The sequence below is a fragment of the Salmo salar genome, chromosome 21 (assembly GCF_965601325.2).
Source record: "Salmo salar chromosome 21, fSalSal1, whole genome shotgun sequence".
NCBI classification, from domain to species: domain Eukaryota; kingdom Metazoa; phylum Chordata; class Actinopteri; order Salmoniformes; family Salmonidae; genus Salmo; species Salmo salar.
This window is the reverse complement of record NC_138311.1, coordinates 59,921,910-59,946,132: the sequence shown is the minus strand read 5'-3', so window position 1 is coordinate 59,946,132 and position 24,223 is coordinate 59,921,910. Positions and strand designations below refer to the sequence as shown.

Sequence of the window (24,223 nt, the reverse complement as noted above, 5' to 3'; positions counted from 1 at the left end):
ACATAAAGACCTATATAATATAGTCCAGGATATAAAGACCTATATAATATAGTCCAGGACATAAAGACCTATATAATATAGTCCAGGATATAAAGACCTATATAATATAGTCCAGGACATAAAGACCTATATAATATAGTCCAGGACATAAAGACCTATATAATATAGTCCTGGACATAAAGACCTATATAATATAGTCCAGGACATAAAGACCTATATAATATAGTCCTGGACATAAAGACCTATATAATATAGTCCAGGACATAAAGACCTATATAATATAGTCCAGGACATAAAGACCTATATAATATAGTCCAGGACATAAAGACCTATATAATATAGTCCAGGACATAAAGACCTATATAATATAGTCCTGGTGGACATAAAGACCTATATAATATAGTCCTGGTGGACATAAAGACCTATATAATATAGTCCTGGACATAAAGACCTATATAATATAGTCCAGGATATAAAGACCTATATAATATAGTCCTGGACATAAAGACCTATATAATATAGTCCAGGATATAAAGACCTATATAATATAGTCCTGGTGGACATAAAGACCTATATAATATAGTCCTGGACATAAAGACCTATATAATATAGTCCAGGATATAAAGACCTATATAATATAGTTCAGGATATAAAGACCTATATAATATAGTCCAGGACATAAAGACCTATATAATATAGTCCTGGACATAAAGACCTATATAATATAGTCCAGGATATAAAGACCTATATAATATAGTCCAGGATATAAAGACCTATATAATATAGTCCTGGTGGACATAAAGACCTATATAATATAGTCCAGGACATAAAGACCTATATAATATAGTCCTGGACATAAAGACCTATATAATATAGTCCTGGTGGACATAAAGACCTATATAATATAGTCCAGGACATAAAGACCTATATAATATAGTCCTGGACATAAAGGTGAGGTCAGTGGAATCATACCTTTCATGTCTCAGAGCTCTCATGTCCAGGTAGACTGTGGTAGGGTCTGGTCCTGACGTGCCCTACAGACAGACAGACAGACAGACAGACAGACAGACAGACAGACAGACAGACAGACAGACAGACAGACAGACAGACAGACAGACAGACAGACAGACAGACAGACAGAGAGATGTTAACAACACAGGGAGACACAGAGAGCTGGTTCTGATCATGACAGACCTGATGCTTCAGACCCAGTACTGAATGGAGGGAAAGTGGAAGCTGATGATATCGCTGCGATGGGAGAGTTATTGACAAAGCAGGGAGACAGACATCACTACCGCCATCTATACAGCCATCTATACAGCCATCTATACAGCCAAGTAAACAACCATCTATACAGCCAAGTAAACAACCATCTATACAGCCATCTATACAGCCATCTATACAGCCATCTATACAGCCATATATACAGCCAAGTAAACAACCATCTATACAGCCAAGTAAACAACCATCTATACAGCCATCTATACAGCCATCTACACAGCCATCTACACAGCCATCTACACAGCCAAGTAAACAACCATCTATACAGCCAAGTAAACAACCATCTATACAGCCATCTATACAGCCATCTACACAGCCATCTACACAGCCAAGTAAACAACCATCTATACAGCCAAGTAAACAGCCATCTGCACAGCCAAGTAAACAACCATCTATACAGCCATCTATACAGCCATCTACACAGCCATCTACACAGCCAAGTAAACAACCATCTATACAGCCATCTATACAGCCATCTACACAGCCATCTACACAGCCATCTACACAGCCAAGTAAACAACCATCTATACAGCCATCTATACAGCCAAGTAAACAACCATCTATACAGCCATCTATACAGCCATCTATACAGCCATCTAAACAGCTGATGGGGTCAACTTGGGGCTGCGCCAAACGTTTGATGTATTGTAATAATTGATTATGCTTATGTTGTATTAATAGAAGGGGAAGGGCTATAAGACCCCTCCCCCACTACATGTATAGGGTCCTGGACTACAGATTAGGGTTAATATATATATGCATTATAAGGTTTAATACTGGTCCACAGTTATTTTCTAGTCTCTGCCTCTTACAAAGGAACGGTCTGAGAGATGTGTGAGTTATTGCATCAGAACAGGGTGTCTGTGCGAAAGCGCCTCAAGGCTAAAAGAGATGAATAAACACAGAACCCTGCAGGGGAGTGAAAGAGATAAGAGAGTCAGACATACCACTATAAAGCCACACGGGGAGTGGAAAATTACTGCTGAGCCCTTAACAATAGTTCCAGTGTTTTCTTTCTCCTGCAAGTTTGTGTAACTCTATATGCGCATGGGATTGGTCTCATGAGTAGAAGGTGTTGACGTAGGCAGTTACATCACTAGGGGTTGACTGAAAGCATATTAAAAGCAACTTGGACTTTTCCTATTTTGCAGAACTCAGGAGAGACATCAGTTGTATGTTTGATCTTTGACTTCTGTCTACAGCTGTATTTTGATTAAAAAAGTGTTATGATTTATAAGTGCACATTTTGAGTATTCCTTATTTGTTAAGTAAATAACAGAGCCCAGAAAATTGGAACCAACACAGCCATCTATACAGCCATCTATACAGCCATCTATACAGCCATCTATACAGCCATCTATACAGCCATCTATACAGCCATCTGCACAGCCATCTATACAGCCATCTATACAGCCATCTATACAGCCATCTATACAGCCATCTATACAGCCATCTATACAGCCATCTATACAGCCATCTATACAACCATCTATACAGCCATCTATACAGCCATCTATACAGCCATCTATACAGCCATCTATACAGCCATCTGCACAGCCATCTATACAGCCATCTATACAGCCATCTATACAGCCAAGTAAACAACCATCTACACAGCCATCTATACAGCCATCTGCACAGCCATCTATACAGCCAAGTAAACAACCATCTATACAGCCATCTATACAGCCAAGTAAACAACCATCTATACAGCCATCTATACAGCCATCTGCACAGCCATCTATACAGCCATCTGCACAGCCATCTATACAGCCATCTATACAGCCATCTATACAGCCATCTATACAGCCAAGTAAACAGCCATCTATACAGCCATCTGCACAGCCATCTATACAGCCATCTATACAGCCATCTATACAGCCAAGTAAACAGCCATCTATACAGCCATCTGCACAGCCATCTATACAGCCATCTATACAGCCATCTATACAGCCAAGTAAACAACCATCTATACAGCCATCTATACAGCCATCTATACAACCATCTATACAGCCATCTGTACAGCCAAGTAAACAACCATCTATACAGCCATCTACACAGCCATCTATACAGCCATCTACACAGCCAAGTAAACAACCATCTATACAGCCAAGTAAACAGCCATCTATACAGCCAAGTAAACAGCCATCTATACAGCCAAGTAAACAGCCATCTACACAGCCAAGTAAACAGCCATCTATACAGCCATCTACACAGCCAAGTAAACAGCCATCTATACAGCCAAGTAAACGGCCATCTATACAGCCATCTATACAGCCAAGTAAACGGCCATCTATACAGCCATCTGCACAGCCATCTGCACAGCCATCTGCACAGCCATCTTATAATTCATCTTATTTACAACCGGTTCTTTATTTCCAACCTGCAGTCTAGCCCCTGAGACCAGTGTACTCTCCAACAGGAAACAAACCCTTTAAATAACAGTCCCGGCTGCATTAGGTTAAGCAAAACAGCAACGAATAGTGGTTTTCATGGCAGTATAGCACCTTTAGAGCTCATACAAAATAACACACAGCAGCCCCTCCCCCTCCCTGGAGCCACATGGTGCCTAACAGGGCTGGCACCCTCCCTTCGGTTGTGCCGTGGCGGAGATCTTTGTGGGCTATACTCGGCCTCGTCTCAGGATGGTAAGTTGGTGGTTGAAGATATCCCTCTAGTGGTGTGGGGGCTGTGCTTTGGCAAAGTGGGTGGGGTTATATCCTGCCTGTTTGGCCCTGTTTGGGGGTATCGTCAGACGAGGCCACAGTGTCTCCTGATCCCTCCTGTCTCAGCCTCCAGTATTTATGCTGCAATAGTTCATGTGTCGGGGGCTAGGGTCAGTCTGTTATATCTGGAGTATTTCTCCTGTCTTATCCGGTGTCCTGTGTGAATTTAAATATGCTCTCTCTAATTCTCTCTTTCTCTCTTTCTTTCTTTCTCTCGGAGGACCTGAGCCCTAGGACCATGCCTCAGGACTACCTGGCCTGATGACTCCTTGCTGTCCCCAGTCCACCTGGCCGTGCTGCTGCTCCAGTTTCAACTGTTCTGCATGCGGCTATGGAACCCTGACCTGTCCACCGGACGTGCTACCTGTCCCAGACCTGTTGTCCCAGACCTGCTGGAACCCTGACCTATTCAACGGACGTGCTACCTGTCCCAAACCTGCTGTTTTCAACTCTCTAGAGACAGCAGGAGCGGTAGAGATGCTATGAAAATCCAACTGACATTTACTCCTGAGGTGCTGACCTGTTGCACCCTCGACAACCACTGTGATTATTATTATTTGACCCTGCTGGTCATCTATGAACATTTGAACATCTTGGCCATGTTCTGTTATAATCTCTACCCGGCACAGCCAGAAGAGGACTGGCCACCCCTCATAGCCTGGTTCCTCTCTAGGTTTCTTCCTAGGTTCTGGCCTTTCTAGGGGAGTTTTTCCTAGCCACCGTGCTTCTACACCTGCATTGCTTGCTGTTTGGGGTTTTAGGCTGGGTTTCTGTACAGCACTTTGTGACATCAGCTGATGTAAGAAGGGCTTTATAAATACATTTGATTGATTGATTAACCTCGCTTCCAGGCTATTGCACACATAAATACGCCTGGAATATCAATCATACAATTCTATAGGAGTCATTTAACATCATTTAATTTTAGCGAATCACACAACTGCGAGGCATGGCTCCAAATAGAGTCCGGACCCGGGAAGGAATTGTGGTGTGCTAACAAAAACAATCCCCCTGGCTTCAAAGGGAGAAAAAAACAGTAGGCCCTACCTTTCAGCTAACAGAGCTAGCTGGATAACGGCTCCACAAGGACAGAGCTAGGTATATAACGGCTCCACAAGGACATAGCTAGCTGGATAACGGCTCCACAAGGACATAGCTAGCTGGATAACGGCTCCACAAGGACAGAGCTAGCTACATAACGGCTCCACAAGGACAGAGCTAGCTGGATAACGGCTCCACATAGACAGAGCTAGCTGGATAACGGCTCCACAAGGACAGAGCTAGCTGGATAACGGCTCCACAAGGACAGAGCTAGCTACATAACGGCTCCACAAGGACATAGCTAGCTGGATAACGGCTCCACAAGGACAGAGCTAGCTGGATAACGGCTCCACAAGGACAGAGCTAGCTAGATAACGGCTCCACAAGGACAGAGCTAGCTGGATAACGGCTCCACAAGGACATAGCTAGCAAGATAACGGCTCCACAAGGACATAGCTAGCTGGATAACGGCTCCACAAGGACAGAGCTAGCTGGATAACGGCTCCACAAGGACAGAGCTAGCTAGATAACGGCTCCACAAGGACATAGCTAGCTGGATAACGGCTCCACAGGGACAGAGCTAGCTGGATAACGGCTCCACAAGGACAGAGCTAGCTGGATAACGGCTCCACAAGGACAGAGCTAGCTGGATAACGGCTCCACAAGGACATAGCTAGCTAGATAACGGCTCCACAAGGACATAGCTAGGTATATAACGGCTCCACAAGGACATAGCTAGCTGGATAACGGCTCCACAAGGACATAGCTAGCTGGATAACGGCTCCACAAGGACATAGCTAGCTGGATAACGGCTCCACAAGGACATAGCTAGCTGGATAACGGACATAGCTAGCTAGATAACGGCTCCACAAGGACATAGCTAGCTGGATAACGGCTCCACATGGACATAGCTAGCTGGATAACGGCTCCACATAGACAGAGCTAGCTGGATAACGGCTCCACAAGGACATAGCTAGCTAGATAACGGCTCCACAAGGACATAGCTAGCTAGATAACGGCTCCACAAGGACATAGCTAGCTGGATAACGGACATAGCTAGCTGGATAACGGCTCCACAAGGACAGAGCTAGCTGGATAACGGCTCCACAAGGACATAGCTAGCTGGATAACGGCTCTACATAGACATAGCTATCTGGATAATGGCTCCACAAGGACATAGCTAGCTGGATAACGGCTCCACAAGGACATAGCTAGGTATATAACGGCTCCACAAGGACATAGCTAGCTGGATAACGGCTCCACAAGGACAGAGCTAGCTGGATAACGGCTCCACATAGACAGAGCTAGCTAGATAACGGCTCCACAAGGACAGAGCTAGCTAGATAACGGCTCCACAAGGACAGAGCTAGCTGGATAACGGCTCCACATAGACATAGCTAGCTAGATAACGGCTCCACAAGGACAGAGCTAGCTAGATAACGGCTCCACAAGGACATAGCTAGCTAGATAACGGCTCCACAAGGACAGAGCTAGCTGGATAACGGCTCCACAAGGACATAGCTAGCTAGATAATGGCTCCACAAGGACAGAGCTAGCTGGATAACGGCTCCACAAGGACAGAGCTAGCTAGATAACAGACATAGCTAGCTAGATAACGGACATAGCTAGCTAGATAATGGCTCCACAAGAAATAAGAATTTCTAAAAACCTTTTTCGCTTTCTCATTATGGGGTATTGTGATGTCATTATGGGGTATTGTGATGTCATTATGGGGTATTGTGATGTCATTATGGGGTACTGTGATGTCATTATGGGGTACTGTGATGTCATTATGGGGTACTGTGATGTCATTATGGGGTATCGTGATGTCATTATGGGGTATTGTGATGTCATTATGGGGTATTGTGATGTCATTATGGGGTACTGTGATGTCATTATGGGGTATTGTGATGTCATTATGGGGTATTGTGATGTCATTATGGGGTATTGTGATGTCATTATGGGGTATTGTGATGTCATTATGGGGTATTGTGATGTCATTATGGGGTATTGTGTGTAGGTTGATGAGGAAAAAAGTCAATTTTAGAATAAGGCTGTAATGTAACAAAAGGTGCAAAAGGTGAAGGGGTCTGAATACTTTCCCAACATACTGTACATCTCACCCACAGACAAAATATCCTCCTCTGTTTCTATTGTATCCATTAAAGACTAAATGGGAGTTGAAACAGAACAAATCTATTCTATAAGCCAGATCATGTTTATTTTGCACTGACCTGCAGACACACGGCCATGTTGACTCTGCAGCCGAAGGTAGTGCTGACGGCTCGAGGAGACAAACCCAGGTCTTTAAAGATCTTGGAGAAGGACTGGGTCAGAGCGATGCGAGGACGCTCTTCTGCTACGACCATACAGGTCCTAACGCACGACAGGTTAACGTTACGCAGCTACACACACACACACACACACACACACACAGACAGAGACAGACAGACAGACAGACAGACAGACAGACAGACAGACAGACAGACAGACAGACAGACAGACAGACAGACAGGGAAGAGAAAAGAAAAGAAAAGGAAGTAATAAGCATTTCAGACAGTGGAGTCCATACTAACCCTAACCCTAACCTGGAGGGTGTAGTGGAGTCCATACTAACCCTAACCCTAACCTGGAGGGTGTAGTGGAGACCATACTAACCCTAACCCTAACCTGGAGGGTGTAGTGGAGACCATACTAACCCTAACCCTAACCTGGAGGGTGTAGTGGAGTCCATACTAACCCTAACCCTAACCTGGAGGGTGTAGTGTGTAGTGGAGTCCATACTAACCTGGAGGGTGTAGTGGAGTCCGTACTAACCTGGAGGGTGTAGTGCGTAGTGTGTGAGTCCATACTAACCTGGAGGGTGTAGTGTGTAGTGTGTGTAGTGTGAGTCCATACTAACCCGGAGTGTGTAGTGTGTAGTGTGTGGTGTGTGAGTCCATACTAACCCGGAGTGTGTGTGTGGTGTGTGTGCGTCCATGTGAGTGTGTGCGTCCATGTGAGTGTGTGCGGTGTGTGTTTGGTGTGTGTGGTGGTGTGTGTAGTGTGTGGTGGTGTGTGTGTGTGTGTGGTGTGTGAGTCCATACTAACCCGGAGTGTGTAGTGTGTAGTGTGTGGTGTGTGAGTCCATACTAACCCGGAGTGTGTAGTGTGTAGTGTGTGGTGTGTGAGTCCATACTAACCCGGAGTGTGTAGTGTGTAGTGTGTGGTGTGTGAGTCCATACTAACCCGGAGTGTGTAGTGTGTAGTGTGTGGTGTGTGAGTCCATACTAACCCGGAGTGTGTAGTGTGTAGTGTGTGGTGTGTGAGTCCATACTAACCCGGAGTGTGTAGTGTGTAGTGTGTGGTTTGTGAGTCCATACTAACCCGGAGTGTGTAGTGTGTAGTGTGTGGTGTGTGAGTCCATACTAACCCGGAGTGTGTAGTGTGTAGTGTGTGGTGTGTGAGTCCATACTAACCCGGAGTGTGTAGTGTGTGATCCATACTAACCCGGAGTGTGTGTGTGGTGTGTGTGAGTCCATACTAACCCGGAGTGTGTAGTGTGTAGTGTGTGATCTATACTAACCCAGAGTGTGTAGTGTGTAGTGTGTGAGTCCATACTAACCCGGAGGGTGTAGTGTGTAGTGTGTGTAGTGTGTAGTGTGTGATCCATACTAACCCGGAGTGTGTAGTGTGCAGTGTGTAGTGTGTGAGACCATACTAACCCGGAGGGTGTAGTGTGTAGTGTGTGTAGTGTGGAGTGTGTGATCCATACTAACCCGGAGTGTGTAGTGTGGAGTGTGTAGTGTGTGAGTCCATACTAACCCGGAGGGTGTGGTGTAGTGTGTAGTGTGTGATCCATACTAACCTGGAGTGTGTAGTGTGTGTAGTGTGTAGTGTGTAGTGTCCATACTAACCCGGAGGGTGTAGTGTGTAGTGTCCATACTAACCCGGAGGGTGTAGTGTGTAGTGTCCATACTAACCCGGAGTGTGTAGTGTGTAGTGTGTAGTGTCCATACTAACCTGGAGTGTGTAGTGTGTGTAGTGTGTAGTGTGTAGTGTCCATACTAACCCGGAGGGTGTAGTGTGTAGTGTCCATACTAACCCGGAGTGTGTAGTGTGTAGTGTGTGATCCATACTAACCCGGAGGGTCTCAGTCTGCGTCCCCAGGCCCTTGGTGCACATCTCCATGACAGAGTAGGAGCAGAATGTGATTCTGACTTTATACTGGCTGACAGCTGACAACCACAGAGAAACATTACTGTCCAACTCCAGAGGAGGAACCAGGATCGACTGGTGGCCAGAGTATACACTACAGAGAGACAGAGAGACCAGGTTACTGTCCAGCTCCAGAGGAGGAACCAGGATCGACTGGTGGCCAGAGTATACACTACAGAGAGACAGAGAGACCAGGTTACTGTCCAGCTCCAGAGGAGGAACCAGGATCGACTGGTGGCCAGAGTATACACTACAGAGAGACAGAGAGAGACCAGGTTACTGTCCAGCTCCAGAGGAGGAACCAGGATCGACTGGTGGCCAGAGTATACACTACAGAGAGACAGAGAGACCAGGTTACTGTCCAGCTCCAGAGGAGGAACCAGGATCGACTGGTGGCCAGAGTATACACTACAGAGAGACAGAGAGACCAGGTTACTGTCCAGCTCCAGAGGAGGAACCAGGATCGACTGGTGGCCAGAGTATACACTACAGAGAGACAGAGAGAGACCAGGTTACTGTCCAGCTCCAGAGGAGGAACCAGGATCGACTGGTGGCCAGAGTATACACTACAGAGAGACAGAGAGAGAGAGAGACCAGGTTACTGTTCAACTCTAGAGGAGGAACCAGGATCGACTGGTGGCCAGAGTATACACTACAGAGAGACAGAGAGACCAGGTTACTATCCAACTCTAGAGGAGGAACCAGGATCGACTGGTGGCCAGAGTATACACTACAGAGAGACAGAGAGAGACCAGGTTACTGTCCAGCTCCAGAGGAGGAACCAGGATCGACTGGTGGCCAGAGTATACACTACAGAGAGACAGAGAGACCAGGTTACTGTCCAGCTCCAGAGGAGGAACCAGGATCGACTGGTGGCCAGAGTATACACTACAGAGAGACAGAGAGACCAGGTTACTGTTCAGCTCCAGAGGAGGAACCAGGATCGACTGGTGGCCAGAGTATACACTACAGAGAGACAGAGAGACCAGGTTACTGTCCAGCTCCAGAGGAGGAACCAGGATCGACTGGTGGCCAGAGTATACACTACAGAGAGACAGAGAGACCAGGTTACTGTCCAGCTCCAGAGGAGGAACCAGGATCGACTGGTGGCCAGAGTATACACTACAGAGAGACAGAGAGAGACCAGGTTACTGTCCAGCTCCAGAGGAGGAACCAGGATCGACTGGTGGCCAGAGTATACACTACAGAGAGACAGAGAGAGACCAGGTTACTGTCCAGCTCCAGAGGAGGAACCAGGATCGACTGGTGGCCAGAGTATACACTACAGAGAGACAGAGAGACCAGGTTACTGTCCAGCTCCAGAGGAGGAACCAGGATCGACTGGTGGCCAGAGTATACACTACAGAGAGACAGAGAGAGACCAGGTTACTGTCCAGCTCCAGAGGAGGAACCAGGATCGACTGGTGGCCAGAGTATACACTACAGAGAGACAGAGAGAGACCAGGTTACTGTCCAGCTCCAGAGGAGGAACCAGGATCTCCCTGCTACACCACATGAACACTAACTGTGCTAGTTTACAGTCCCAAAATATTACACTGTAAATGTCCTTTACCTGCTGAGGCACCAGAGAGCGAAGCCCAGGCCGCAGTAGGGGTCCAGACAGATGGCTATCTGCCGGGACGGGTACAGCTCACACTGCAGCTTGATGGAGCGACACAAGGCACTGGTGGCAGCGTGGGACATCTGGAGGAAGAGATAACAGAATGACTGTCTGGTGGCACCACTACAGTCTCTCTGGTATTACCGTTCGAGATAACAGTGTACAGTATGGGTAGTAAGTACACAGTCTGTGTTCCCAGGTCCCTCTAATCATGCTGCAGAACAACTACTGTAGGTTGTAGGTCAGACCTTGACTCCAGCCAGGATGCCCATGGTGGACACACTGAAGTCCAGGTATGCCAGCATCTCTGGGGTGGGAGGTTTGTAGATCTGAAGCCTCTTCGTCCTGGGGAGGTCGTCTGGGTTTGGGAGAATAACAATAGGTTTGGAGGGATGGATTTCACACACAGTCCAGAGCAGCATGTAACCATGGCGCCGGAAAAGAACAAGTCTGATATTTTTTACGTGCCCCCAACCGATTATTATTTTTTGTTTGTTTATTTGCGTTATCTTGTAACTTATTTTGTACATAATGTTGCCGCTACGGTCTCTTATGACCGAAAATAACTTCTAGACATCAGGACTGTGATTACTCACCACGGACTGGCAGAATCCTTCTTATCCTTTAACAAGTCTGACGAGCCCGACGCGAATGATACACTGCTTTCCCGGGAACAGGCCCAGATCCTCGTGATTTGCGTGAAGAGGCGGCAGAGAAAAAGGGGCCACAGTGCGGGCTGCCTTTTGAGAATTCTTAGGCGATTGAATAAACTCCCACTTCCTTCCTTTCTACTAGAAAACGTGCAATCTTTGGAGAATTACCAACGGGACATTCAAAACTGTAATATCTTATCCTTCATGGAGTCGTGGCTGAACGACGGCAATACCAACATACAGCTGGCTGGTTATAAGATGTACTGGCAGGATAGAACAGCGGTGTCTGGTAAGACAAGGGGCGGCGGGCTATGTATTTTTGTAAATAACAGCTGGTGTACGATATCTAAGGAAGTCTCGAGCTATTGCTCGCCTGAGGTAGAGTATCTCATGATAAGCTGTAGACCACACTATCTACCTAGAGAGTTTTCATCTGTATGTTTCGTTGCAGGTTTACATACCACCACAGTCAGAGGCTGGCACTAAGACAGCATACAATGAGCTGTATTACGCCTTAAGCAAACAAGATAATGCTCACCCAGATGCGGTGCTCCTAGTAGCCATGCATTTTAATGCAGGGAAACTTACATGTGCAACCAGAGGGAAAAAAACTCTGGACCGCCTATACTCCACACACAGAGACGCATACAAAGCTCTCCCTCGCCCTCCATTTGGCAAATCTGACCATAACTCTATCCTCCTGATTCCTGCTATCAAGCAAAAATGTAAGCAGGAAGCACCAGTGACCGTACGTACATACCCCAACCAGAAGCCATGGATTACAGGCAACATCCGCACTGAGCTAAAGGCTAGACTTGCCGCTCTCAAGGAGCGGGACTCTAACCCGGAAGCTGAAAAGAAATCCTGCTATGCCCGCCGACGAACCATCAAACAAGAAAAGCATCAATACAGGACTAAGATCGAATCATACTACAGCGGCTCTGACTCTCGTCGGATGTGGCAGGGCTTGCAAACCATTACAGAATACAAAGGGAAGCACAGCCAAGAGCTGCCCAGTGACATGAGCCTACCAGACGAGCTAAACTACTTCTACGCTTGCTTCGAGGCAAATAACACTGAAACATGCATGAGAGCACCAGCTGTTAAGGAAGACTGTGATGACGCTCTCTGCAGCCGATGTGAGTAAGACCTTTAAACAGGTCAACATTCACAAGGCCGCAGGGCCAGACAGATTACCAGGACGTGCACTGCGAGCATGCGCTGACCAACTTGCAAGTGTCTTCACTGACATTTTCAACCTCTCCCTTTCTGAGTCTGTAATACCAACATGTTTCAAGCAGACCACCATAGTGCCTGTGTCCAAGAACACAAAGGTAACCTGCCTAAATGACTACCGACCCGTAGCACTCACAACTGTAGCCATGAAGTGCTACATTATCCCAGAAACCCTAGACCCAATCCAATTTGCATACCGCCACAACAGATGATGCAATCTCTTTTGCAACACCATCATTAAGTTTGCCGATGACAACAGTGGTAGGCCTGGTCACAGACAACGACGAGACAGCCTATAGGGAGGAGGTCAGAGACCTGGCCGTGTGGTGCCAGGACAACAACCTCTCCCTCAACGTGATCAAGACGAAGGAGATGATTGTGGACTACAGGAAAAAGAGGACCGAGCACGCCCCCATTCTAATCGACGGGGCTGCAGTGGAGCAGGTTGAGAGCTTCAAGTTCCTTGGTGTCCACATCTCCAACAAACTAACATGGTCCAAGCACACCAAGACAGTCGTGAAGAGAGCACGACAAAACCCATTCCCCCTCAGGAGACTGAAAGGTTTTGGCATGGGTCCTCAGATCCTCAAAAGGTTCTACAGCTGCACCATCGAGAGCATCCTGACTGGTTGCATCACTGCCTGGTATGGCAACTGCTCAGCCTCCGACCGTAAGGCACTACAGAGGGTAGTGCGAATGGCCCAGTACATCACTGGGGCCAAGCTTCCTTCCATCCAGGAACTCTATACCAGGCGGTGTTAGAGGAAGGCCCTAACAATTGTCAAAGACTCCAGTCACCCAAGTTATAGACTGTTCTCTCTACTACCGCACGGCAAGCGGTACCGGAGCGCCAAGTCTAGGTCCAAGAGGATTCTAAACAGCTTCTACCCCCAAGCCATAAGACTCCTGAACATCTAATCAAATGTCTACCGAGACTACTAGCATTGCCCCCCCCCCTCCCATCTTCTACGCTGCTGCTACTCTCTGTTATCATCTATGCATATTCACTTTAATAACTCTACCTACATGTACATATTACCTCAACTAACCGGTGCCCCCGCACATTGACTCTGTACCGGTACCCCCTGTATATAGCCTCCACATTGTCTCTGTACCGTAACACCCTGTATATAGCCTCCACATTGACTCTGTACCGGTACCCCCTGTATATAGCCTCCACATTGACTCTGTACCGGTACCTCCTGTATATAGCCTCCACATTGACTCTGTACCGGTACCCCCTGTATATAGTCTCCACATTGACTCTGTACCGGTACCCCCCTGTATATAGCCTCCACATTGACTCTGTACCGGTACCCCCTGTATATAGCCTCCACATTGACTCTGTACCGGTACCCCCCTGTATATAGCCTCCACATTGACTCTGTACCGGTACCCCCTGTATATAGCCTCCACATTGACTCTGTACCGGTACCCCCTGTATATAGTCTCCACATTGACTCTGTACCGGTACCCCCCTGTATATAGCCTCCACATTGACTCTGTACCGGTACCCCCTGTATATAGCCTCCACATTGACTCTGTACCGGTACCCCCCTGTATATAGCCTCCACATTGACTCTGTACCGGTACCCCCTGTATATAGCCTCCACATTGACTCTGTACCGGTACCCCCTGTATATAGCCTCCACATTGACTCTGTACCGGTACCCCTGTATATAGCCTCCACATTGACTCTGTACCGGTACCCCCTGTATATAGCCTCCACATTGACTCTGTACCGGTACCCCCTGTATATAGCCTCCACATTGACTCTGTATCTGTACCGGTACCCCCTGTATATAGCCTCCACATTGACTCTGTACCGGTACCCCCTGTATATAGCCTCCACATTGACTCTGTACCGGTACCCCCCGTATATAGCCTCCACATTGACTCTGTACCGGTACCCCCTGTATATAGCCTCCACATTGACTCTGTACCGGTACCCCCTGCATATAGCCTCCACATTGACTCTGTACCGGTACCCCCTGCATATAGCCTCCACATTGACTCTGTACCGGTACCCCCTGTATATAGCCTCCACATTGACTCTGTACCGTAATACCCTGTATATAGCCTCCACATTGACTCTGTACCGTAATACCCTGTATATAGTCTCCACATTGTTATTTTAGTGCTGCTCTTTAATTACTTGTTACTTTTATTTCGTATCTGTATTTTTTTAAACTGCATCGTTGGTTAGGGGCTCGTAAATTATCATTTTACTGTAATGTCTACACCTGTTGCATTCGGCGCATGTGACTAATACAATTTTATTTTATTTTAGTAAAATGAGGGAGGGTTTGTTACCTGTGTCCAGTACCATCGGCCATGATTTGACGTCCACAGCAGCCGCAGCCTCTTTGGACTTCAACAGCTTCATTATTGCTTGGGTGGTCAGGATACACACCGACTTACTGACCTGTCACACACACAGTGTTATTTGGTTTATTTCACCTTTATTTAACCAGGTAGGCTAGTTGAGAACAAGTTCTCATTTACAACTGCGACCTGGCCAAGAATAAAGCAAAGCAGTGCGACACAAACAACAGAGTTACACATGGAATAAACAAACACAGTCAATAATACAATAGATAAGTCTATATACAGTGTGTGCAAATGAGGTAGGATAAGGGAGGTAAGGCAATAAATAGGCCATAGAAGTAATTACAATATAGCAATTAAACACTGGAGTGATAGATGTGCAGAAGATGAATGTGCAAGTAGAGATACTGGGGTGCAAAGGAGCAAATAAATACATAAATACAGTATTGGGATGAGGTAGTTGGATGGGCTGTTTACAGATGAGCTATGTACAGCTGCAGTTATCTGTGAGCTGCTCTGACAGCTGGTGCTTAAAGCTAGTGAGGGAGGTAAGAGTCTCCAGCTTCAGTGATTTTTGCAATTCATTCCAGTCATTGGCAGCAGAGAACTGGAAGGAAAGGCGGCCGAAGGAGGAATTGGCTTTGGGAGTGACCAGTGAGATATACCTGCTGGAGCGCGTGCTACGGGTGGGTGCTGCTATGGTGACCAGTGAGCTGAGATAAGGCGGGGCTTTACCTAGCAAAGACTTATAGATGACCTGGAGCCAGTGGGTTTGGCGACGAGTATGAAGCGAGGACCAGCCAATGAGAGCGTACAGGTCGCAGTGGTGGGTAGTATATGGGGCTTTGGTGACAAAACGGATGGCACTGTGATAGACTGCATCCAATTTGCTGAGTAGAGTGTTGGAGGCTATTTTGTAAATGACATCGCAGAAGTCACCCATAGTTATGTTAGTGACAGCTATGTACCTCTACCATCTTCTTCACAGTGGGCAAGATTATTCACAATTAGACTAATATTAGCGAGATTAGGCTAGGCCATGTTAGTGAGATTAGGCTAGGCCATGTTAGTGAGATTAGGCTAGGCCATGTTAGTGAGATTAGGCTAGGCCATGCTAGTGAGATTAGTCTAGGCCATGCTAGTGAGATTAGGCTAGGCCATGTTAGCGAGATTAGGCTAGGCCATGTTAGCGAGATTAGGCTAGGCCATGTTAGCGAGATTAGGCTAGGCCATGCTGTGAGATTAGGCTAGGCCATGCTAGTGAGATTAAGCTAGGCCATGCTAGCGAGATTAGGCTAGGCCATGCTAGTGAGATTAAGCTAGGCCATGTTAGCGAGAGCTGTGTACCTCTACAATCATTTTGACGGTGGGCAGGGTGGTGGCCAGGTTCTGAGGATGAGGGGGTCTGACGGTGACAGGAACACAGCCAGCGTACAGACACCCATAGAACGTAGCGATCAGGTCAATACCTGGAGAGTGACAAAGAGACCATTAGAGACCATTAAACCCAGTTCAAATCAAGACGCAAGACGTGCAGTTGAGACCGTTTCCACAGTAACGGAGCCTCTACATTGACGTGAGGAAACGTTGAAAAAAGCTTGCGTGCTCTCTCTGTGCTCGTGTCCAGGCGGCTCGGTCTCTCTCTGCTTGTCTACCTTGGTAGCTGCTTGTTTAGCTAACTAGCTGCTTGTCTAGGTAGCTCTCTGTTTCTCTAGCTAGCTAGCTAGCTGCTTGTCTAGGTAGCTCTCTGCTTCTCTAGCTAGCTAGCTGCTTGTCTAGGTAGCTCTCTGCTTGTCTAGGTAGCTCTCTGCTTCTCTAGCTAGCTAGCTGCTTGTCTAGGTAGCTCTCTGCTTGTCTAGCTAGCTCTCTGCTTGTCTAGCTAGCTCTCTGCTTGTCTAGGTTGCTCTCTGCTTGTCTAGCTAGCTCTCTGCTTGTCTAGCTAACTAGCTGCTTGTCTAGGTAGCTCTCTGCTTGTCTAACTATCTAGCTGCTTGTCCGAACACGGAAGGTTAGCGCACTGGTCTCTGATTGGCTAAATAGATAATCGCAAGACTTAAGCTAAATGTAATATATGTTGAATCTTGGAAACTCCAACAGACAACATGAGGCGTTCTAAAACGTCCTGTGACTGACTGTTCAGATCAAACAAACTGTTCAAAAACTCCTTAAGACCGTTGAGTCGCATCTTATGTATCTGCACTGGGCTTTAAAGCCCATTAGAGCCCATTAGAGCCCATTAGAGCCCAGTAGAGCCCATGAGAGAACACCAGAGCTCATTAGAGCCCATTAGAGCCCAGTAGAGAACACCAGAGCCCATTAGAGCCCATTAGAGCCCAGTAGAGAACACCAGAGCCCATTAGAGAACACCAGAGCCCAGTAGAGAACACCAGAGCTCAGTAGAGCCCATTAGAGCCCATTAGAGCCCATTAGAGCCCAGTAGAGAACACCAGAGCCCATTAGAGAACACCAGAGCCCAGTAGAGAACACCAGAGCCCATTAGAGAACACCAGAGCTCAGTAGAGCCCATTAGAGCCCAGTAGAGAACACCAGAGCCCATTAGAGAACACCAGAGCCCAGTAGAGAACACCAGAGCTCAGTAGAGCCCATTAGAGCCCATTAGAGAACACCAGAGCCCATTAGAGCCCAGTAGAGCCCATTAGAGAACACCAGAGACCAGCAGAGCCCATTAGAGAACACCAGAGCCCATTAGAGAACACCAGAGCCCATTAGAGAACACCAGAGCCCATTAGAGCCCATTAGAGCCCATTAGAGAACACCAGAGCCCATTAGAGCCCATTAGAGAACACCAGAGCCCATTAGAGAACACCAGAGCCCATTAGAGCCCAGTAGAGCCCAGTGAAGAAGATTAGACCCCAATAAGAATGCTGTGCATTGACTATAGTTCAGCATTCAACACCATAGTACCCTCCAAGCTCATCATTAAGCTCAGGGCCCTGGGTCTGAACCCCGCCCTCTGCAACTGTTTCCTGGACTGGGTCCTGGACTTCCTGATGGGCCACCCAAGTGGTGAAGGTAGGAAACATCTCCACTTTGCTGATCCTCAACACTGGGGCCCCACAAGGGTGCGTGCTCAGCCCCCTCCTGTACGCCCTGTTCACCCTTGAATGCATTGCCACGCACGCCTCCAACTCAATCATCAGGTTTGCAGACGACATTACAGTAGTAGGCCTGATTACAACAATGACGAGACGGCCTACAGGGAGGAGGTGAGGGCTCTCAGAGTGTGCTGTCAGGAAAACAACCTCTCATTCAACGTCAACAAAACAAAGGAGATGATCGTGGACTTCAGGAAACAGCAGAGGGAGCAGCCCCCTATCCACATCGACGGGACAGCAGTGGAGAAGGTGGAAAGCTTCAAGTTCCTCGGCGTACACATCACGGACAAACTGAAATGGTCCACCCACACAGACAGCGTGGTGAAGAAGGCGCAACAGCGCCTCTTCAACCTCAGGAGGCTGAAGAAATTTGCCTTGACACCGAAAACCCTCAAACTTTTACAGATGTACAACATAGAGCATCCTGTCGGGCTGTGTCACTGCCTGGTACGGCAACTGCTCCGCCCACAACCGTAAGGCTCTCCAGAGGGTAGTGAGGTCTGCACAACGCATCACCGGGGGCAAACTACCTGCCCTCCAGGACACCTACACCACCCGATGTCACAGGAAGGCCAAAAAGATCATCAAGGACAACAACCACCTGAGCCACTTCCTGTTCACCCCGCTATCATCCAGAAGGCGAGGTCAGTACAGGTACATCAAAGCTGGGACCGAGAGACTGAAAAACAGCTTCTATCTCCAGGCCATCAGCTTCTATCTCAAGGCCATCAGACTGTTAAACAGCTTCTATCTCCAGGCCATCAGACTGATAAACAGCTTCTATCTCCAGACCATCAGACTGATAAACAGCTTCTATCTCCAGGCCATCAGACTGATAAACAGCTTCTATCTCCAGGCCATCAGACTGGTAAACAGCTCCTATCTCAAGGCCATCAGACTGGTAAACAGCTTCTATCTCCAGGCCATCAGACTGATAAACAGCTTCTATCTCCAGACCATCAGACTGGTAAACAGCTTCTATCTCCAGACCATCAGACTGATAAACAGCTTCTATCTCCAGGCCATCAGACTGGTAAACAGCTTCTATCTCCAGGCCATCAGACTGATAAACAGCTTCTATCTCCAGACCATCAGACTGGTAAACAGCTTCTATCTCTAGGCCATCAGACTGATAAACAGCTTCTATCTCCAGACCATCAGACTGGTAAACAGCTTCTATCTCCAGGCCATCAGACTGGTAAACAGCTTCTATCTCCAGGCCATCAGACTGGTAAACAGCTTCTATCTCCAGGCCATCAGACTGGTAAACAGCTTCTATCTCCAGACCATCAGACTGATAAACAGCTTCTATCTCCAGACCATCAGACTGATAAACAGCTTCTATCTCCAGACCATCAGACTGGTAAACAGCCATCACTAGCACATTAGAGGCTGCTGCCCTATATACATAGCCTTGAAATCACTGACCACTTTAATAATATTCACATATTTTGCATTACTAATCTCATATGTATATACTGTATTCTATTCTACTGTATTCTATTATACTGTATTCTATTCTCTTTTAGTCTATGCCGCTCCGACATTGCTCGTCCAAATATTTACATATTCTTAATTCTATTTCTTTACTTTGGATTTGTGTGTATTTTTTTGAAATTGTTAGATATTACTTGTTAGATATTACTGCACTGTTGGAGCTAGAAACACAAGCATTTCGCTACACCCGCAAAAAAACCTGCTAAACACATGTACGTGACCAATAAAATTTGATTTGATTTAGAGACCATCAGACACCAACAGAGAACAAGTAAGATGTATAACAGTCTGGAGAGCTATAATCAGAGGGTCAGGGGTCAGGGGTCAGGGTAATTACCTGGGGGGTAAACCAGTGCTACGTGATCTCCGGGGTTGAGGTGTCCCTTCTCTATCAGCGCCACGGCAACACGCTCTGCCCGCTTTTGCAGCTGCAGACAGGAAGCAGTGCTGGACACAGTACCCTGGACAACAACATCAGGGTTTCACTGTTAAACAATTATTTACAAATCACCTTATACACTCAATACAGTACAAAACAACCAGAGAAGACATGGACAGTTTGCCTATGGTAAGTGTTGACTGTGTCAGAGAAGACATGGACAGTTTGCCTATGGTAAGTGTTGACTGTGTCAGAGAAGACATGGACAGTTTGCCTATGGTAAGTGTTGACTGTGTCAGAGAAGACATGGACAGTTTGCCTATGGTAAGTGTTGACTGTGTTAGAGAAGACATGGACAGTTTGCCTATGGTAAGTGTTGACTGTGTCAGAGAAGACATGGACAGTTTGCCTATGGTAAGTGTTGACTGTGTTAGAGAAGACATTACAGTTTGCCTATGGTAAGTGTTGTCTGTGTTAGAGAAGACATGGACAGTTTGCCTATGGTAAGTGTTGACTGTTAGAGAAGACATGGACAGTTTGCCTATGGTAAGTGTTGGCTGTGTTAGAGAAGACATGGACAGTTTGCCTATGGTAAGTGTTGACTGTGTTAGAGAAGACATGGACAGTTTGCCTATGGTAAGTGTTGACTGTGTTAGAGAAGACATGGACAGTTTGCCTATGGTAAGTGTTGACTGTGTCAGAGAAGACATGGACAGTTTGCCTATGGTAAGTGTTGGCCGCTGTTAGAGAAGACATGGACAGTTTGCCTATGGTAAGTGTTGACTGTGTCAGAGAAGACATGGACAGTTTGCCTATGGTAAGTGTTGACTGTGTCAGAGAAGACATGGACAGTTTGCCTATGGTAAGTGTTGACTGTGTCAGAGAAGACATGGACAGTTTGCCTATGGTAAGTGTTGGCTGTGTTAGAGAAGACATGGACAGTTTGCCTATGGTAAGTGTTGACTGTGTCAGAGAAGACATGGACAGTTTGCCTATGGTAAGTGTTGGCTGTGTTAGAGAAGACATGGACAGTTTGCCTATGGTAAGTGTTGACTGTGTCAGAGAAGACATGGACAGTTTGCCTATGGTAAGTGTTGACTGTGTCAGAGAAGACATGGACAGTTTGCCTATGGTAAGTGTTGGCTGTGTTAGAGAAGACATGGACAGTTTGCCTATGGTAAGTGTTGACTGTGTCAGAGAAGACATGGACAGTTTGCCTATGGTAAGTGTTGGCTGTGTTAGAGAAGACATGGACAGTTTGCCTATGGTAAGTGTTGACTGTGTTAGAGAAGACATTACAGTTTGCCTATGGTAAGTGTTGGCTGTGTTAGAGAAGACATGGACAGTTTGCCTATGGTAAGTGTTGACTGTGTCAGAGAAGACATGGACAGTTTGCCTATGGTAAGTGTTGACTGTGTTAGAGAAGACATTACAGTTTGCCTATGGTAAGTGTTGTCTGTGTTAGAGAAGACATGGACAGTTTGCCTATGGTAAGTGTTGACTGTTAGAGAAGACATGGACAGTTTGCCTATGGTAAGTGTTGGCTGTGTTAGAGAAGACATGGACAGTTTGCCTATGGTAAGTGTTGACTGTGTTAGAGAAGACATGGACAGTTTGCCTATGGTAAGTGTTGACTGTGTTAGAGAAGACATGGACAGTTTGCCTATGGTAAGTGTTGACTGTGTCAGAGAAGACATGGACAGTTTGCCTATGGTAAGTGTTGGCCGCTGTTAGAGAAGACATGGACAGTTTGCCTATGGTAAGTGTTGACTGTGTCAGAGAAGACATGGACAGTTTGCCTATGGTAAGTGTTGACTGTGTCAGAGAAGACATGGACAGTTTGCCTATGGTAAGTGTTGACTGTGTTAGAGAAGACATGGACAGTTTGCCTATGGTAAGTGTTGACTGTGTCAGAGAAGACATGGACAGTTTGCCTATGGTAAGTGTTGGCCGCTGTTAGAGAAGACATGGACAGTTTGCCTATGGTAAGTGTTGACTGTGTCAGAGAAGACATGGACAGTTTGCCTATGGTAAGTGTTGACTGTGTCAGAGAAGACATGGACAGTTTGCCTATGGTAAGTGTTGACTGTGTCAGAGAAGACATGGACAGTTTGCCTATGGTAAGTGTTGACTGTGTCAGAGAAGACATGGACAGTTTGCCTATGGTAAGTGTTGACTGTGTCAGAGAAGACATGGACAGTTTGCCTATGGTAAGTGTTGACTGTTAGAGAAGACATGGACAGTTTGCCTATGGTAAGTGTTGGCCGCTGTTAGAGAAGACATGGACAGTTTGCCTATGGTAAGTGTTGACTGTCAGAGAAGACATGGACAGTTTGCCTATGGTAAGTGTTGGCAGGTACCTTGGCGTTGAGCACCAGGAACAGGGGATGGTCAGGTGTGGCCTGGGCTCTCCACTGGAGAACATCCTGCATGTACAGGAACTATTGGAGACAACCAGGAGATAGTCAGTACACAGACAGAACCAGGAGATAGTCAGTACACAGACAGAACCAGGAGATAGTCAGTACACAGACAGAACCAGGAGATACTCAGTACACAGACAGAACCAGGAGATAGTCAGTACACAGACAGAACCAGGAGATAGTCAGTACACAGACAGAACCAGGAGATACTCAGTACACAGACAGAACCAGGAGATACTCAGTACACAGACAGAACCAGGAGATACTCAGTACACAGACAGAACCAGGAGATACTCAGTACACAGACAGACAGAACCAGGAGATACTCAGTACACAGACAGACAGAACCAGGAGATACTCAGTACACAGACAGAACCAGGAGATACTCAGTACACAGACAGAACCAGGAGATACTCAGTACACAGACAGAACCAGGAGATACTCAGTACACAGACAGAACCAGGAGATCCTCAGTACACAGACAGAACCAGGAGATACTCAGTACACAGTCAGACAGAACCAGGAGATACTCAGTACACAGACAGACAGAACCAGGAGATACTCAGTACACAGACAGACAGAACCAGGAGATACTCAGTACACAGACAGACAGAACCAGGAGATACTCAGTACACAGACAGAACCAGGAGATACTCAGTACACAGACAGACAGAACCAGGAGATACTCAGTACACAGACAGAACCAGGAGATACTCAGTACACAGACAGAACCAGGAGATACTCAGTACACAGACAGACAGACAGACAGAACCAGGAGATACTCAGTACACAGACAGAACCAGGAGATACTCAGTACACACACAGACAGAACCAGGAGATACTCAGTACACACACACACAGACAGACAGAACCAGGAGATACTCAGTACACAGACAGACAGAACCAGGAGATACTCAGTACACAGACAGACAGAACCAGGAGATACTCAGTACACAGACAGAACCAGGAGATACTCAGTACACACACAGAACCAGGAGATACTCAGCATGCAGACAGAACCAGGAGATACTCAGTACACAGACAGAACCAGGAGATACTCAGTACACAGACAGAACCAGGAGATACTCAGTACACAGACAGAACCAGGAGATACTCAGTACACAGACAGACAGACAGACAGACAGACAGACAGACAGAACCAGGAGATACTCAGTACACAGACAGAACCAGGAGATACTCAGTACACAGACAGAACCAGGAGATAGTCAGTACACAGACAGAACCAGGAGATACTCAGTACACAGACAGAACCAGGAGATACTCAGTACACAGACAGACAGAACCAGGAGATACTCAGTAAACAGACAGACAGAACCAGGAGATACTCAGTACACAGACAGACAGAACCAGGAGATACTCAGTACACACACAGAACCAGGAGATACTCAGCATGCAGACAGAACCAGGAGATACTCAGTACACAGACAGAACCAGGAGATACTCAGTACACAGACAGAACCAGGAGATACTCAGTACACAGACAGAACCAGGAGATACTCAGTACACAGACAGAACCAGGAGATACTCAGTACACAGACAGAACCAGGAGATACTCAGTACACAGACAGACAGACAGACAGAACCAGGAGATACTCAGTAAACAGACAGACAGAACCAGGAGATACTCAGTACACAGACAGAACCAGGAGATACTCAGCATGCAGACAGAACAGCAGTTACCTGTGTGCCCAGGTGAAAGGTGAA

At 46.8% G+C, this 24,223-nt stretch overlaps 1 protein-coding gene across 7 annotated transcripts in view; it reads right to left on the bottom strand.

The window, feature by feature from the left end:
* dip2a (DIP2 acetate--CoA ligase A) overlaps nucleotides 1-24,223 on the bottom strand; it is a 292,605-nt gene that overhangs the window by 22,198 nt on the left and 246,184 nt on the right. For 5 of the 7 annotated variants that reach the window (XM_082967283.1, XM_082967279.1, XM_082967280.1 and 2 more), the window contains 9 exons: nucleotides 22,436-22,516; nucleotides 20,034-20,157; nucleotides 16,431-16,552; nucleotides 15,069-15,180; nucleotides 11,115-11,224; nucleotides 10,819-10,949; nucleotides 9,171-9,339; nucleotides 7,283-7,453; nucleotides 973-1,034 (listed from right to left, as the gene is read on the bottom strand). In XM_082967283.1, coding sequence (XP_082823409.1) covers nucleotides 973-1,034; nucleotides 7,283-7,453; nucleotides 9,171-9,339; nucleotides 10,819-10,949; nucleotides 11,115-11,224; nucleotides 15,069-15,180; nucleotides 16,431-16,552; nucleotides 20,034-20,157; nucleotides 22,436-22,516 — 1,082 coding nt within the window. Of the gene's footprint in view, nucleotides 1-972; nucleotides 1,035-7,282; nucleotides 7,454-9,170; nucleotides 10,686-10,818; nucleotides 10,950-11,114; nucleotides 11,225-15,068; nucleotides 15,181-16,430; nucleotides 16,553-20,033; nucleotides 20,158-22,435; nucleotides 22,517-24,223 lie in introns of those variants that run through there. The other 2 variants (XM_082967284.1, XM_082967285.1) reach the window with 2 other exon arrangements.